The sequence below is a fragment of the Balaenoptera ricei genome, chromosome 12, assembly GCF_028023285.1.
Source record: "Balaenoptera ricei isolate mBalRic1 chromosome 12, mBalRic1.hap2, whole genome shotgun sequence".
NCBI lineage: Eukaryota > Metazoa > Chordata > Mammalia > Artiodactyla > Balaenopteridae > Balaenoptera > Balaenoptera ricei.
Window position 1 is genome coordinate 82787216 of NC_082650.1, and position 15545 is coordinate 82802760.

The 15545-nt window shown below is 33.9% G+C and overlaps 1 protein-coding gene across 4 annotated transcripts in view; it reads right to left on the bottom strand.

Moving 5' to 3' along the window:
• Positions 1-15545, bottom strand: part of SENP6 (SUMO specific peptidase 6) — a 105858-nt gene that overhangs the window by 76075 nt on the left and 14238 nt on the right. For all 4 annotated transcript variants that reach the window (XM_059941774.1, XM_059941773.1, XM_059941772.1 and 1 more), the window contains exons 2-3: positions 7075-7168; positions 5074-5134 (exon numbers count right to left, since the gene is read on the bottom strand). In XM_059941774.1, the coding sequence (XP_059797757.1) occupies positions 5074-5134; positions 7075-7168 (155 nt within the window). The remainder of the gene's footprint in view (positions 1-5073; positions 5135-7074; positions 7169-15545) is intronic.

Genomic DNA, 15545 nt, shown 5'->3' on the forward strand with positions numbered 1-15545 from the left:
ATCTAATGAAAGTTAGTTCCAGAAAAAATGAGGAAAGGCAATATTCACAGAGATAATAACTAAAATTTCTTCAGAATTAATAAAAGATATGCATCCTTTATATAAAGAGGCATAATGAAACTGCAGAAATCCAAAGGCAAAGAGATTATTCTGTGGAAGAGAAAGGGAACACTAAGACACTCTGAACCAAAATAAAGGCTTTCTCCTAATTCCATGCTCATTTTTGAATGCAAAAAAGGGGCTATATTAGTTTAAACCAATGTTCCATATGGACCTATATATTACCCACAAGCCATTAAAAATCCAGGGATATTTAAAACCCTGGTATACACAAAGACTTTCTAAGGGACAACTGGGCATGGATAATTTTAAGAAAATCAACTCCTAAATCCTCAATCTCCACTTTAACAGTTTCTTAAATTGATATACTTTAAAACCCATCTGTAGAAAAGGTACATATAATATCTCCTTTCCTATCTCCACTTTCACACTAAATCTTTTTCCACTTTACAAAAGACATAATTCTCATTTATTGTATTACAGTCTAAAATACTCCTGACAGGAACAATTTGACATAATAGTATCTGGAATTTCTTTCGGCACATGAAATAGTAGTAGGGCTTTGTATCTTTCCCTGCTTTATACATATTTCTGTTAAAAGTGAACCACAGGTTAGAAACTGGGTGTTCTGGACCAAATTAAGATTTTCTTAATACAACAATAATGCAAAATGGAAAAGCAAAAGTAATGAAAATTTGCATTCAATGACTTTGTATCTTCTACTCCAGTTATTATCAAGAAAAGCACTGCCCCAAGGAACAAATCATGTGAAAACAACTCAAAGAAAGCATTAAAAAAACAAAAACAAAAACAAAAAACCCTTAAATTTGCATGACTTTATTACAACCATGTAAAAAAACTTAGGTCAAAACCAAGGCTGCATTTTTCTGCCTAGAATTCTAAAGTGAAATGTCATCATGAAGATGCAGATTAACATGTATATTTGAAATGAAAACAGAAAAAAACCACTATTTATTATAGATAAATAATACATTTGATTTAATTGACTGGCTGTACTATGGATTGGCCTTGTCAAGTAAGTTATATGTAGACATTTTCCATAGATCAAATGAGTTAAATATGCAGTTCTTTTAAAGAGAATATACAAAAAAAAAAATATTTTTACCAAAAAAATCGGCAAAAGCCAATTAAAAGTTAACAAGATTTCAATTTTTCCAATTATTTCTGAGATTATCTGGTTAAAAAATAGGAATCTAAAAGGAATTTAAAAGTAACAAGTATAACTACTAGCCAATCGTTAAGTCTTGATAAAGCCTTTTTAGTATATTTCCCCCAAATTCAGAAAGACAATAAATCTAAAGGCTGGATTACAAATTATTTTTAACTTTTAAACTTTTATTACATTGCTAGGTGATTTTCCTGCCATTTAATTCAAAAGGAAAGAACTGAATGACAATGCTATAGCAAAACTCTTCCTATATCCATCTATTTATTATATGACCAAGATTTCTCAGCACTTATATCTAAAAAAAGTTTAAAAAGAAAATCACTGTTGAAAGTTTTATTAGACCAATAAATAACATTTATTTATGGATACATGAACTAAATGAATAAGGAAGGAAAACATCAACACCATCACTTTAAGAAACACATTTCCAATATAATTCTATACAATACGTTTAATAATTATAAATTACATGTTTATTAGTAATTACAAAGATAACTCAATCCAGCAAAAAAAATTAATACTTAGAACTTTTAGTGACAAGATCATTTAATATTAAATTTCAGTGAAAGTGCATCTTTTTATTCAGTGAATATATATCTATACAGCATGATAGAGTAATTAAAAGATTTTCAATTGCATAAAAATACATCATGTGAAGTTAAAATACACATATAATGTTAACATTTTGTGGGAAAACTGAACAGAAATATGAATTTAAGGAGAAAAAGGAACAATATAAATTTCCAACTGTTAAAGAGGAAATGGTACATGTATTTCTTTAAGTTTTTTTAATGGAAATATAGTTGATTTACAATGTTGCTGTACATGTAGTGTTAAAATAGATGATGCTGAGTATCAGTTCTGAATTATCTTTAGAGATCACAGGATACATAAGTGTCATGTAAGTTTTATTTTACTTTAAAGGATCAACATTAAAAAAAAAAGGGGGCATCTGCAAGCAACCCTCCCCCCCAAGTTAAAGACCAATGTCACAGAAGATCATGATGAAAAACACCTGTTACTTTTACCTACAAAGCTCACTATATTTGTGTCCACCTGAAGAACACCTAAATAGCCCCACTCTAAGGAATCAAAATGTTAAAATAAAAGCTAGAGAAAACTGCAATATAAAAAACCTTATAGTTTTTCAGTGTGAGTAACCTTATAGAGAAAAACTTTGTAGTACTAAGAGAAAAACTTTAAATTCTATAAACTCCCCAAATTATGTCAAAATAGAGATGTTGTGGGGAAAAAAAAAAAACCCCACAAAGACAGGGAGAAAAAAGTAACTTTAAAAGTCTCTAAAATACTATTCAACTGTAAGTGCAGGAAATACGTGAAGAGGGTACTATGTCAGACTGGCAAAAATTCAAGTTTGACCACGTACTCCCCAAGGTTAGAAGAGAAACTCTCATACATTGCTAGCAGTTATGGCTAATGCTAATTCCTATGAATGAGGCATTTGGCAATATTTAGCAAAATCACATGTAAATCTACCTCCTGAAATAGCAAGTGCAATTTTAGAAGTCTATCCCACAAATACACTGTAAAGATGTGAAAAGGTATGAGCACAAGGCTTTATTAAAGCACTACTTCTTTATAACAGCGAAAGACTGAGAAGAACCTCTGCTCATCAGCTGAGCATCTATACACCTGCAGCACATCCATTCACTGGAGTACGACGTAGCAATGAAACAGACGAGAAAGAGCTCGAAACACCTCGCTGTGGAGCCATCTTACAGACTATATTACCAAGTAGAAAAAAACCAAGGTGCCAAACAGTGTGGTGAGTTTCTCCAAGAAGGGGGGTATATTCTAATATTTAAAAAACAAACAAACAAACAAACAAAAACAATGGAAGGCTAAGCCATATAATTTTTGAAACAAGTTGCCCGCAGGTTAAAGAGAAAGGGAGAGAGGGAATCAGGACAAAAGCTAGACTTCTCTGAATAAAATTTCGTTTGTAGATTTCACTTTGGAACCATGAAAACATCTTTCGCCTAATTATAAAACAAATTAAGTCCAAAACATTTGTTAAAAAGCAATTCCTCAAAATAAAAAACAGACTTTAAATAAATAAATAAATAAATAAACCTAACTGTCACCCAGCTGGTGGAATTACAAACCAGGAAAAACTAATATCAAGTGACTTTAAAACACAGTAATTTAAATATACATTTCTAGTGGGATATACCTAGTGAGATATGCCACCAACACCAACAAGGAAATAAAATGAAAAAATTTTAAATCATTTTATTAGTAATTATATTTGTATTGGTATTGTGAAAATATTTAATTTGTCTAATAGGACAAAGCAAGTGAGTAAGTTAACATCATTAGGAACCAAGACACTAAACCCAAAAGCTATGAAGAAATAAAGTGTTATATTTGACAACATGAAATATCTTTTCTCCAAGGCAATAACCACCAAAAGTGAAGACAAAAGACTAGTGAAAGAAACTAGTTAAAATATTAGTAGGGGACTTCCTGGGTGGTCCAGTGGTTAAGAATCTGCCTTCCAATGCAGGGGACACAGGTTCAATCCCTGGTCAGGGAACTAAGATCCCACATGCCACGGGGCAACTAAGCCCGAGTGCTGCAACTACGGGGTCCAGGCGCTCTGGAGCCCACGTGCCACAACTACTGAGCCCATGAGCCACAACCACTGAGCCCACGTGCTCTGGAGCCCGTGTGCCACAACTAGAGAGAAGCCCTCGTGCTGCAACGAAAGACCTTGCGTGCCACAACTAAGAACAGACACAGCCAAAAATAAATAAATAAATATTTAAAAAATTAAATTAAATTAAAAATTAGTAACTAGTATCACAGCAGTGGGCCAGTTTCTCCAAAATACCATATTTTGTCAAATCTAAGAAACCATTATAAGATGCATTATTGTATGTACTAATGTGCAAAAAAAAAATTTTAACTAAACTATGTCATGCCATCATTGTAAGTTACATCTAGTTAGATTTCAGAGATGTCAAAAATGTGGGAAATGTGTGTCTCAGACTCAATATAAAAAGAATTCCTATCAATCAATAATATTCTAAAGACCAAATAGAAAAATGGGCACAGGATATTAAGTAACAATTATCAAAATGGAAATAAATGGACTACACATATTATGAGTGAGGTGTTCAACCTCACTCATAATAAAAGAAATGCAAATTAAGACTACAGTGAGATACTATGTTTCATTGCAAATACCAAAAGGATGATAACACTGTTAGGAAAGTGAGGGGAAACAGGCATGCTCAGACATTGCTGGTAAAAGTGCAAATCAGGTATAACGGAATTAGAAATCTGTCCTGACACAGCAGCTCTACTTCTAGAAATTCATTCTGCAGACGTGCTTGGACGTGCGCAAAGTAACCCATATAGAGGCTAATTTACTCAACGTTATTTCAGGTGGGGAGAAAAAGTTGATAATAAACACCATAAAGACCCTTCCACATGGTGGTGTTGGACCATAACAGTACATCATACAATGGAACACTATGCACCTACTGAAAAGAATGAGGGTGATTTTAATGAACTATTATGGTTGGTCTCTGAAATATATTAATTTTACAAAGTAAGATTACGAAAAGTGTGTACAATATAATACCAACAGTGAAAGAGTAAGAAGGTGGGGCGAGAATATATATTTTCTTTGTGATAAATAAAATACTTCTGATGGGGTAAACAAGAAACTGGGAATACCATTTGCCTTTGGGGTAGGAAAGTGGGTGGTTGGGACTTACAATCAAAAATACAAATCTTCTTTTGAAGCATTAGTTTTTAGTATATAACCTAAAAAAAAAATAAAAAGTAACACTTGCCTTTTTTCCTTTTGAGGTTTCAGAATCCTCATCTTCATCTACACTGAGTAGATTTGCCTCACTACATAGAAAATAAAGGGGAAAAAGCCTTAAGCGACAATTACAACCCATACATTAAATTCAGAAGTTTTAGCCTCTGTGCTCACCTAATACAGAGATCAGCAAACTTTTTCTGTAAAGGGCCAGAGAGTAAATATTTTAGACTTTGCAGGCCATACAGTCTTAGTAGCAACTACTCCGCTTTGCTTTGCCACTGTAGTATGAGAGCAGCCACAGACTATCTGTGTGGCTGTGTTCCAACAAAACTATAACAAAATCCAGGGGTGGGCCAGTCTGGGCCCATGCGCCATTGTTTCCTGACCTCTGCCATTAATGAACACATAATTTTGCTTTTCTTAACTATGGATTTCATAAATAGTCACTCATTTTTCCTTTCTGTTTTGGATTTTAAATTAGGGGAAAGGGGCTGAAAAACAAAGTAGAGGGAAAGAAACATACTGGTAAGAAAACTTTAGTTAATGAAAAGAAAGTAACTGCAATGGTATTAACCCAATAAAATAGTTATACCTCTACCATTGTGGGAAATATCAACCCTTTACTGAGAATCACTGGCCTGATTCTAAAAAACCGATATATCTATTAACAGTTCATGTTAATCTGAACATAGTGATAAATCAAAGAGTACAATTCATAAGTGAAAAACACAGGACAGGTAGCACCTTAAAAGACACTTTTTTTAATATAATCATGACTAATCTTCTAACAAAGAAAGTCAAAATACACCCTTCTGAAGACAATTCTGCTAAGCTATTTTTAGTAAAATCTTAGCTATTTATAACAAAAATGTAAAATGTTTGTTTCATTATTGTTTGTATACATCCCAACTTTTTTAACGCTAAAAATTCTCTCCTGCAAACATTTTACAAAAATGCTTAAAAGATGGGATACTTTTTAACGTTTAAAAGTGGTCTACTCAATTTCAGATTTAATTCCAATTTTTCAAAACTACATAAATAACAAATGTCTGTTATAAAATATGATCAGAAATAAAAAGAAATGAAAGAAAGAAAACCATAAAATACCAATTCTGAGTGAGAAACTTACCAGTTCAAAGCTCTCCTTCAAATAAAACTTCACTTCAGTTCAACATCTCATAGGTGAAGGCACATAAAGTGGTAATGATGAACGGAGCTGTTGCCCAGACAAAAGTGAAGCACCTACAATATTTACCCAATATACTCTGAATGACTTCTTGTGTAAAATTTCTAAAAAATATTTGCAGTTTTGGTAGAACTTAGTGTATATATTTGTGTGTCTCTTAATTTGCTGTTTGTTCTGGCCAGTGGAAAACCAGATCAGTAAACTAAGAAACTAATAGCCATGCTAAATTTGTAATACAAATCTCATGACATGCAAAAGGCTCTATTAAAACTATTTAAAAATTTACAGCAGTCATTCCAAGTACATTAACAAAATGTAATGAACGCTTTGCTTAACGTCTGTCTGGGTCAACACCTGTGTTTATCATTTATAGGGTTTCTGCTTTCTCTGGTAGCAATCTAAGATGAATGTGGTGGGGGGCAGGGTGAGTCACAACTGGAAAGAAAGACACTAAACTTTCTTACAATCATAACCTGGGTTCATTTACTCCTGATAAACGGTGGCTTCTCAAATCACTACGTGAACAGAATGCCGTATTTTTTTTTTTTTTTTAAAGAACAATTTATTTAATAGGAAACCTGTAGTATGGTCAACTTTTAATTATAAGATTACATGTACTATATGCACATATTTATACACTTCAAAAGATAAAGAAATATAACCACAAAATTATATACCAATAAAAGAATTGTTTTTTCTTTCCTTAATGCTACTGTAAAAGAGTTCAATGTTTTCTTAAGAATACCATACTCTTAAAAATATTTCCATGGAATAAAACTGTTTTTCTAATGATAAGTTTCATTCTTATAAAACATCTGAGGGGGAAAAAAACATTCTTACTCTTTATCTGTATCTCCTTCACTTTCTTCTCCATGATCAAAGCTCCAATTTCTTTTAAAACCTCCATCTCTTTTAGATTCTGATCTAGCCAACGCTGAAATAAAAACAAACTCAGATAAGTATTCATTAATAGAGCCATTCAATACAAAATAAAATTGAGCATTTCCCAAACTCTTTGCTTAGTCAGGATTTTCTTTTAATTTGCTTGCCTTTTGACTATTTCTCTAAAGAGAAAAAGAACACATTAAAATCTGTTTTTGCTAATTTACACTCATCTGTATGTGTGAGTTTGCTACAGAAAAAAAGCTCAAATCAGTAAAATATAATAAAAATGTGGATGGGGATACATGAATATGTATGAAATACATAAAAATCAACCCTGCGTCTCCACCATATTTGATCACTGGTTCTAGAAACTAGTACCTGTTAATTTGCTTGCCTTATTTATGAGAACTAAATCCAGACCACCAGCCTTTTCTTTACCTCAGCCAATCATCTCTGCCTTTTAGCAGAAAAGAGACAAACCAAGGTTTTCTGTGTTAGCATCAGGGTGAACTCAATGTTCGAAATAACTCTCCAGATCAGGACGCCAAACACGCTCACTATGAGTTTAAGAAAAATTTTAAGTGCATGCCTGAAATACCCCAAAGCCATAAACAGCTAGAAAGTGGGAACCTGAGAAATAAATGAAGTTCTGAAGCTGGCATTTGTTTTTGAGCCATATGACAAAAACCTGAGTCCTAGAGGCTGGGAAGATCAGGTTTGGGGCCTCAGTAAAATGAAAGGTCAGATCGTAGACCAGAAGACCTGAAGGGTGACAATCCAATTGGATGAATGAACTGGTGGGGAGGGGGGCGGGGAGAAAAAAGAATCTCACTGAAGAAAGAGACAGTAGGGATAATTATGACATCTTGCCATTGGCTCTGGGTTTGGGGGTGAACTAATGACAAATAAAGTGTATCTCTCCACCCCATGTTTAGGGAATTCCTAAATATCAGCTCACAATTACTCAGGTTTGGTACCAGAATTTTCATAACCTACATGGCCCAGAAAAGCCCACAATTAAAACAGTCTCACGGAAAAGATGCCCAATATCACCAGATGTTAAGGAAATGCAAAGCAAAACTATAATGAGATACTATTTCACACCCGTTAGGATGGCTGTTTTTTTTTAATGGAAAATAATAAGTGCTTGTGAGGATGAGGAGAAACTGGAACTCCTACGCATTGCTTGTGGGAATATAAAATGGTGCAGCCACTATGGAAAATGTTTGGCAGTTCCTCAAAAAGTTAAACACAGAATTACCCTATGACCCAGTGATCCTAGTTCTAGCTATATACCCCAAAATAACTGAGAGCACGGACTCTGACACTTGTACACCAATGTTCACAGCAGCATTATTCACAAGAGCCAGAAGGTGAGACAACCCAAATATCCATCAACAGATGAATGGATAAACAAAATGTGCTGTGTTCACACACACATACAGAGGAATGTTATTCAGCCATAAAGAAATGAAACTCTGACACATGCTACAATATGGATGAACTCTGAAAACATTACAATGAGTGAAATAGCGGCACAGAAGGACAAATATTGTATGATTCCACTTATATGAGGTATCTAGAATAGGCAAATGCAGAGAGCAAGTAGAATAGAGGTTACCAGGGACTGGAGGGAGAGGAGAATGTAGAGTTATTTTTTAATGGGTACAGAGCTTTTGTCTGGGATGATGAAAAAGTTCTGGAAATGGATAGTGGTGATGGCTGCACAACATTATGGATGTACTTAATGCCAATCTACACTTGTACATTTATAAACAGTTAAAACAATAAATTTTATGTTACATATATTTTTCCACAGTAAAAAACTGTTTTTAAAGGCAAAAAAAAATCACCAAAACCTCTAAATGACTAGCAGAATCAAATATAAGTCTTCTCTAAAAAAATAAAATTTCAATGCCTCAAAAAAAGTTTCCAAAAAAAAATGAGTTCACAACCCAAAATATCATGAAACAGGAGGAAACAAGTCATCATGAGTGAATCTGAAACTTCTTTACATGTATAATGTAAATATAAGTAAATAAATAGTAGATAATAGGAGCAAGGTGTCTCCCTTTCAGAAAAAGAAGTTATAAAAAAAACAAGAGAGGAAAGCTAGAATGAACTGTTCGTTCTAGTGGTGCTAAATTAGAGGAAGAGATATCAGTACCAACTTATATTTATTTGATACACATACAGATTAATAGATACAGAAATGAATATAGATATGCTGTTCCATGGGTTAGTATACAGAGCTAAGGGTCTGTCCTCAGAGAAGGTGTAGAAGCAGTGATACCCCAGTAGCAACAAGTACACCTACAACCAGATCATATTTTCTAAATACCATTCTCCAGTACAAGGAGCTCGAGTTCCCAGGAAAAATGACTGATTCTAGAGATGAGGCAGGAAAAATACAAGATAAGCCTGGAATATTATCTAGGGCCAGAAAGGAAGAAGGCGATTTTTTAAAAAAATGATGGTATGAACTATAATTCTCCTTAATAAAATAAATATTCATGAATCCACATGGATATAAATAATTAAATAAATAAATAAATGGGGAGAAGGGACACATCTTCCTTACAGAATTCCAAATGATACATGTACAAACTCTCTCCTCTAAGAGATGGAACTTCATTCCCTTTCCCTTCAGTATATGCTGAACTTTGTAACTCACTTCCAAAGAGTCAACTATAGAAAAAGGAAAAAAGTAAACTGACAGTGAGAAACCTACCAATCACTATCTCAGCTAAGTGATCATCAAAGTTAACATCAAAAGTGATGTCTTATTCATAGCATACTTAACATGATGTGATGAAAGTGCGACTTCAGCTCTGTGGCTTCTTCCCAAAAGCCCACAATGCCAGTTTAGCCACAAGAACACATCAGATAAACCCAAATTGAGGAACATTTTACAAAATTCCTGACCAGAACACTTTAAAACTGTCAAGGTTATGAAAAACAAGGGAAGATAAAGAAACTGTCATGATCAGAGGGGACTAAGGAGACATGACAACCAAATGCAATGTGGTGTCCTGGACTGGACTGTGCAAAAGAAAAAGGACATTAATGAAATAACTAGTGAAATCCAAGTCAAGTCTGTAGTTTAGGCTATAGTGTTATGCCCATGTTAATTTCCTAGTTTTTGACAAACATACTACGATTATCTAAGTTGGGAACATGAGGGGAAGATGGGTAAATGGTATACAGAAACTCTAACATCTTTGAAACTTCTCTATAAATCTAAAATTATCCCCCACCCCTATTTTCAAAAATCAAATGTAAAATGAACCTGTGTTTTAAAAAAGGACAGGGTTAAGTTTAAGTTATGCTACCAACACAGAAAAGGTAATAAACTATGATGATTACTAGTCTATAAAGACTCTATCCATCACTGAGAGTCAGGCAAGTTAACCAAAAAGGCCACTAGGCAGTGAAAAGTCAAGAGATTTTATATTGTGTACACTCTAAAGAAGCAGGGTTCTGTACACACAGTTCTAACAAGTGTAATCACAGGATTTCCTAATTGACAGATTAGAAGCTATAAATTAATAGGTGAAAGAAAAATAACCTCATGAAAAGTGATAACTGCCAAAGAGAAAAAATAAATTACAAAAAGCAAGCAAATTCTAAAAACATAAATTTTAGGGTAACTTGCACTAAGGACAAAAACTTTGAACCCTCAAAAGTCCTTGAGAGTATCAACACACTTCAATATCCTGTTATGGTTGACACTTGTAATAATCAGAATGGAAAATTATGTCCACTATACTGTACTTACAAAATTGAAAGGAAATGCAAAGGTTAAAGAGAGATCCCAGTTAAGCATCGTAAATTAAATATGTGCCTTATTCTCCATACCCCTCCAGTAAAATGACAGTAACGGAAGGAGGGGGAAAAAGTAGAAACCCATAAGAACAAAAAGAACCCAGAAAGAAGATAATAGCAGATGAGAGATGTAACTAAACTGATGAAAGGTGAAAACTTGATGGATGGGTAGGAACTGACTTAGTTGACTAGAGAAAGCAAACTTAAACACCTATGAGGGCACAAATATTACCAAATTGACACAAGAAAAAAAATTTTTGAACACTGCTGTCAATAAAAGAAACTGAATTATTATAAATCTTTCTGTAAAGAGAAACTCAGACCCAGAAGGCTTCTCCCATAATTTCTTTCAAACCTGTAAAACACAGCAACAAATTTACCTAAACTTTCCCAGAAAATAAAAAAAAAGGAACACTTTGCAGCTCACTTTATGAAGTCAGAATACCTGATCCTAAACCTGATAATGACATTTAAGGAAGGAAATTACCAAGCACTCTCTCATGAAGATAGATATAAAACCCTAAATAAGATATTAGTAAATCAAATCCAGTGATAGATAAAGAATAATATATTACATTCAAGTAGGGTTTATTCTAAAAGCAAGAGTTAACATTTGAAAATTATGAATGTAATTCACAAAACAAAACCATTATAATAAAAAATGATTCAGGGATGCATCATCAAGGAATGCTGAAACTAATAAATAAATAGAAAGAAGCTAAAACTAATGGATGAAATCTGAAGAGAAATATGTCATTTATATTGCTTCAAAGTAGTTCCCCACAAAATATTTATTAATTACAAAGGGGAAAATAGTACCTTTCTGTGGAGAAATCTGGCAAACACTAAATGATCAAAGTTAATTTCACCAGTAATAGGACAAAGGATCACTACCAAGGCATTCCTTATAAAAACTCATAACCTAAATCTAATCATGAGGAAACATCAGACAAACCCAAACTACAAAATAACTGTCCAGTATACTTTAAACATGTCAAGGTAAAGAAAGACAAAGAAAGACTGGAATACTATTCCAGATTAAAGAGACAAAAGAGACACAACTAATAAATGCAATAAGTGATCCTAAATTGGACCCAGAATTTTTTTTCCTTTTGCTAGAAAGAACATTTTAGGTCAACTAGTAAAAACTGAAATAAAGTCTGTAGATAATAGCATTATATCAATGTTAATTTTCTGATCTTGATAACTGCACTGTAGTAATTTCAGAGAATGTATAGTTCCAAAAAAAAGGCATAGGATAATGAAGTATTTGGGGTAAATGAGCAGTATGCCTAAAATTTACTTTCAAACAGTTCAGGAAAAAAAAAAAAAGTATGTGTATATAAACATATACAGTTAGAGGGAGAATATGATAAAGCAATTGTGGTAAATGTCAATATTTGGGGAAATAAGTGAAGGGCATATGAAAATTCTCTGCACTAGTCTTACAACTACCACAAGATCCAGTACCAGGGTAGGAAAACCTAAACTGTAAATTGACAAACTGCTGGAGGTTCAGTGCTTACAAGTCTGAGGGTTAAAAACTCCAGGGGGACCCAGTCATAAGAGGTGGCCCACTCTTGCGAGTTTTACCTCCAGGAGCTTGACCACGTTCTCACAGAAAATTGGAGAAAAATCCCCCCCCCACCCCGCTTCCATGAGGGAGAGGGAAAAAGGAACCACTGTGAAACACAACAGAGCACTGTGTTCTTAACAAGGCCCACCCTCAGGGGTAAGCAGTTACCCAGAGCCTAACTAAGGAAGTTTTACCAAACCCTAACTGACCCAGCTCCAGCTGGGAAAAGGGAAATACCTAACACCAGCCCGTTCTAGCCAACCTGTCCCACCTAAGAGGAGAGAAAAACACTGAGAAACACTTGTAAAATTCACAGTTCAGAGGTCTAGGCTCACTGAATTTAAGACCGAGACCTAATCCCAGGACTATAGTCCTAATCCCAGGACTACAGAATGCTTCCCTCACAGCCTATTCACTGCAGTTCCTTTCACCCAGTATATAATATCCAGCTATCAAGAAAAAAAATTACAAGACATACGAAAAGGCAAAAAACACAATTCGATGAGACAAAACAAGCATCAAAACCAGACATGGCATGGATGTTGGAATTATCAGGCTGTGAATTTGAACTATGCAAGAACAGATATGCAACATAAGCAGAAAGATGGAAATCCTAAGAACCAAAAATAAGTGCTAGAAATAAAAAACATTAAACAGAAATGAAAAATGCCTCCGATGAGCTTATTAGTAGACTGGACACAGCTGAGAAAAGAATCTCTGAACTTGAATATATATCAGTAGAAACCTCCGAAACTAAACAGCAAAGAGAACAAAGACTGAAAGAAAAAACAAAAAACAAAAGAACACCCAAGGATCATGGGACAACCATAAAAGGTGTACCATACATTTAATAGAAATACCAGAAGGAGAATAAAGAATGGAACAGAAGAAATATTTGAAACAATAATGACTGAGAATTTCCCCAAATCAACATCAGACACCAAACCACAGATCCAGGAAGCTCAGAGACAGAAATCTAAAAAACTACACCTGAGCATATAATTTTCAAACCACAGTTTGGGTCGGGGGGTGGGGGGTGGGGGGGGGGGTGGGGTGGGGGTGTGTGGAGAAAAAAACATTACCTACAGAGGAACAAAGGTAAGAATTTTAACTGGCTTCTCAGAAATCATGCAAACAAGAGAGTGGGGAGAAATAATACAAAGTGTTGAGAAAAGAAAAAAAAGAAAAACCCTCTGGAATTCTGTACCCTGTGAAATTATCTTCCAAAAGTGAAGTACAAATAAGACTTTCTTAGACAAATATTGAGAGAACTTGTTGCCATTTTGCAAGACCTGTTTTGCAAATGTTTAAAGACAAAAAAAAGTTCTTTAGAGGGAAGAAAAATGATGTAGGTCAGAAACTTGAATGTACATAAAGAAAGAAAGAGTATCAGAGAAGGAATAAGTGAAGATAAAATTAAAACTTTTATTTTTCTTATTCCTAATAACAAGTAACATTTTGTTCAAAATAATAGCAACATGTTATTCGATCATGTATGTTTATGTATATATCTTATGTGTGTGTGTATATACATATGCTTAGCTTAACTAAAAGGGAAACGAATAACAGCAAAGATACAAGGGACAGGAGAGAGGAATTAAGATTGTTTTGTTATTGTCTGTGAAGTGGTATAATGTTATTTGAAAGTGAACTTGAATTAGTTGCAAACATATATTGCAAACGTTAAAGGAACCACTAAAAATTTTAATTAAGTATAATTGAAATGCAAAGAAAGGAGAGAAAATGGAATCATATAAAATGCTCAATTAAAAACACAAAAGGCAGAAAAAGAGTAGCAGACAAAAAAAGGAACAAAGAACAAAGGCAACAAATAGAAAATAGTAATAAAAAATACGGTAGACATTAACCCAACTATATCAATAGTCACAATCAAAAGCAATGGGCAGGATGGACCCTTGCTGGGTACGGAGAGCACTGGCAACGTTAGGACTGGAGTACGGAAACACAAAACTACTGTGTAGCGTTGGTGGGCTTCCTAGGCAGAAGTCCATATAAACTGTGATAGTCACATTCCTTTAAGCTACGAACATGTAAAAACAAACTGTTTACAGCCATCTTAGGGATTCAAAAAGAATTTCATAAACTTCTAAGTTCTGGATTTAAAATAAACAAAAAAATTGAACGTCAATGTTCTAAATGCACCAAATGAAACGTAAAAATTCTCAGAATGGATCAAACAATGAAACCCAACTACATACCCTCTACAAGAAACCCATAAATAAAAACACATATAGATTAAAAGGACGGAGAAAGACCACGCTAATAGCAATCGAAAGAAAGCTGGAGTAGCTACATTAATTTTAGACAAAGCAGATGTCAAAGCAAGGAAAGTTATTAGGGATAAAGAAGGGCATTTACATAATGTTAAAAGGGTCAATTCTTCAAGAAGATATAACAGTCCTTAACAGCAGTGTCAAATTATGTGAGACAAAAACTACTAGAAATGCAAGGAAAAATAAACCAATTCACTATCATAGTTGGCGACTGTAAACTCCTATATCAGAAATGGACTGATTCAGAAGGCAGAAAATCCGTAAGGACATAGTTAAACTTAATAATACTGTCAGTCAACTGGAGATAATTTACATCTATAGACTACTTCATCCAACAACAGAAGAATACATATTTTTCTCAAGCTCACATGAAACATTCACAAGGACCACATTCTGGGCCATAAAACACATTTTAGCAAATTTATATGACAGAAATCACACAGTGTCTATTCTGAGACCACAACAGAATTAAACTAGAAGTCAAAACCAGAAAAATTAACTGGAAAAATCCCAAAATACATAGAGATTAAACAACACACTTCAAAACAACAAACAGGTCAATGAAGAAATCTCAAGATAAACTTAAAAACATTTTGGACTAAATGAAAATGAAAACACAATTTACCAAATTTGTCGGATGTAGTGAAAGCAGTGCTGAGAGAAAATTTATAGCATTTAATGCATATATTAGAAAAGAAAGACCAAGAATAAATCATCTAAGCATCTTTCTT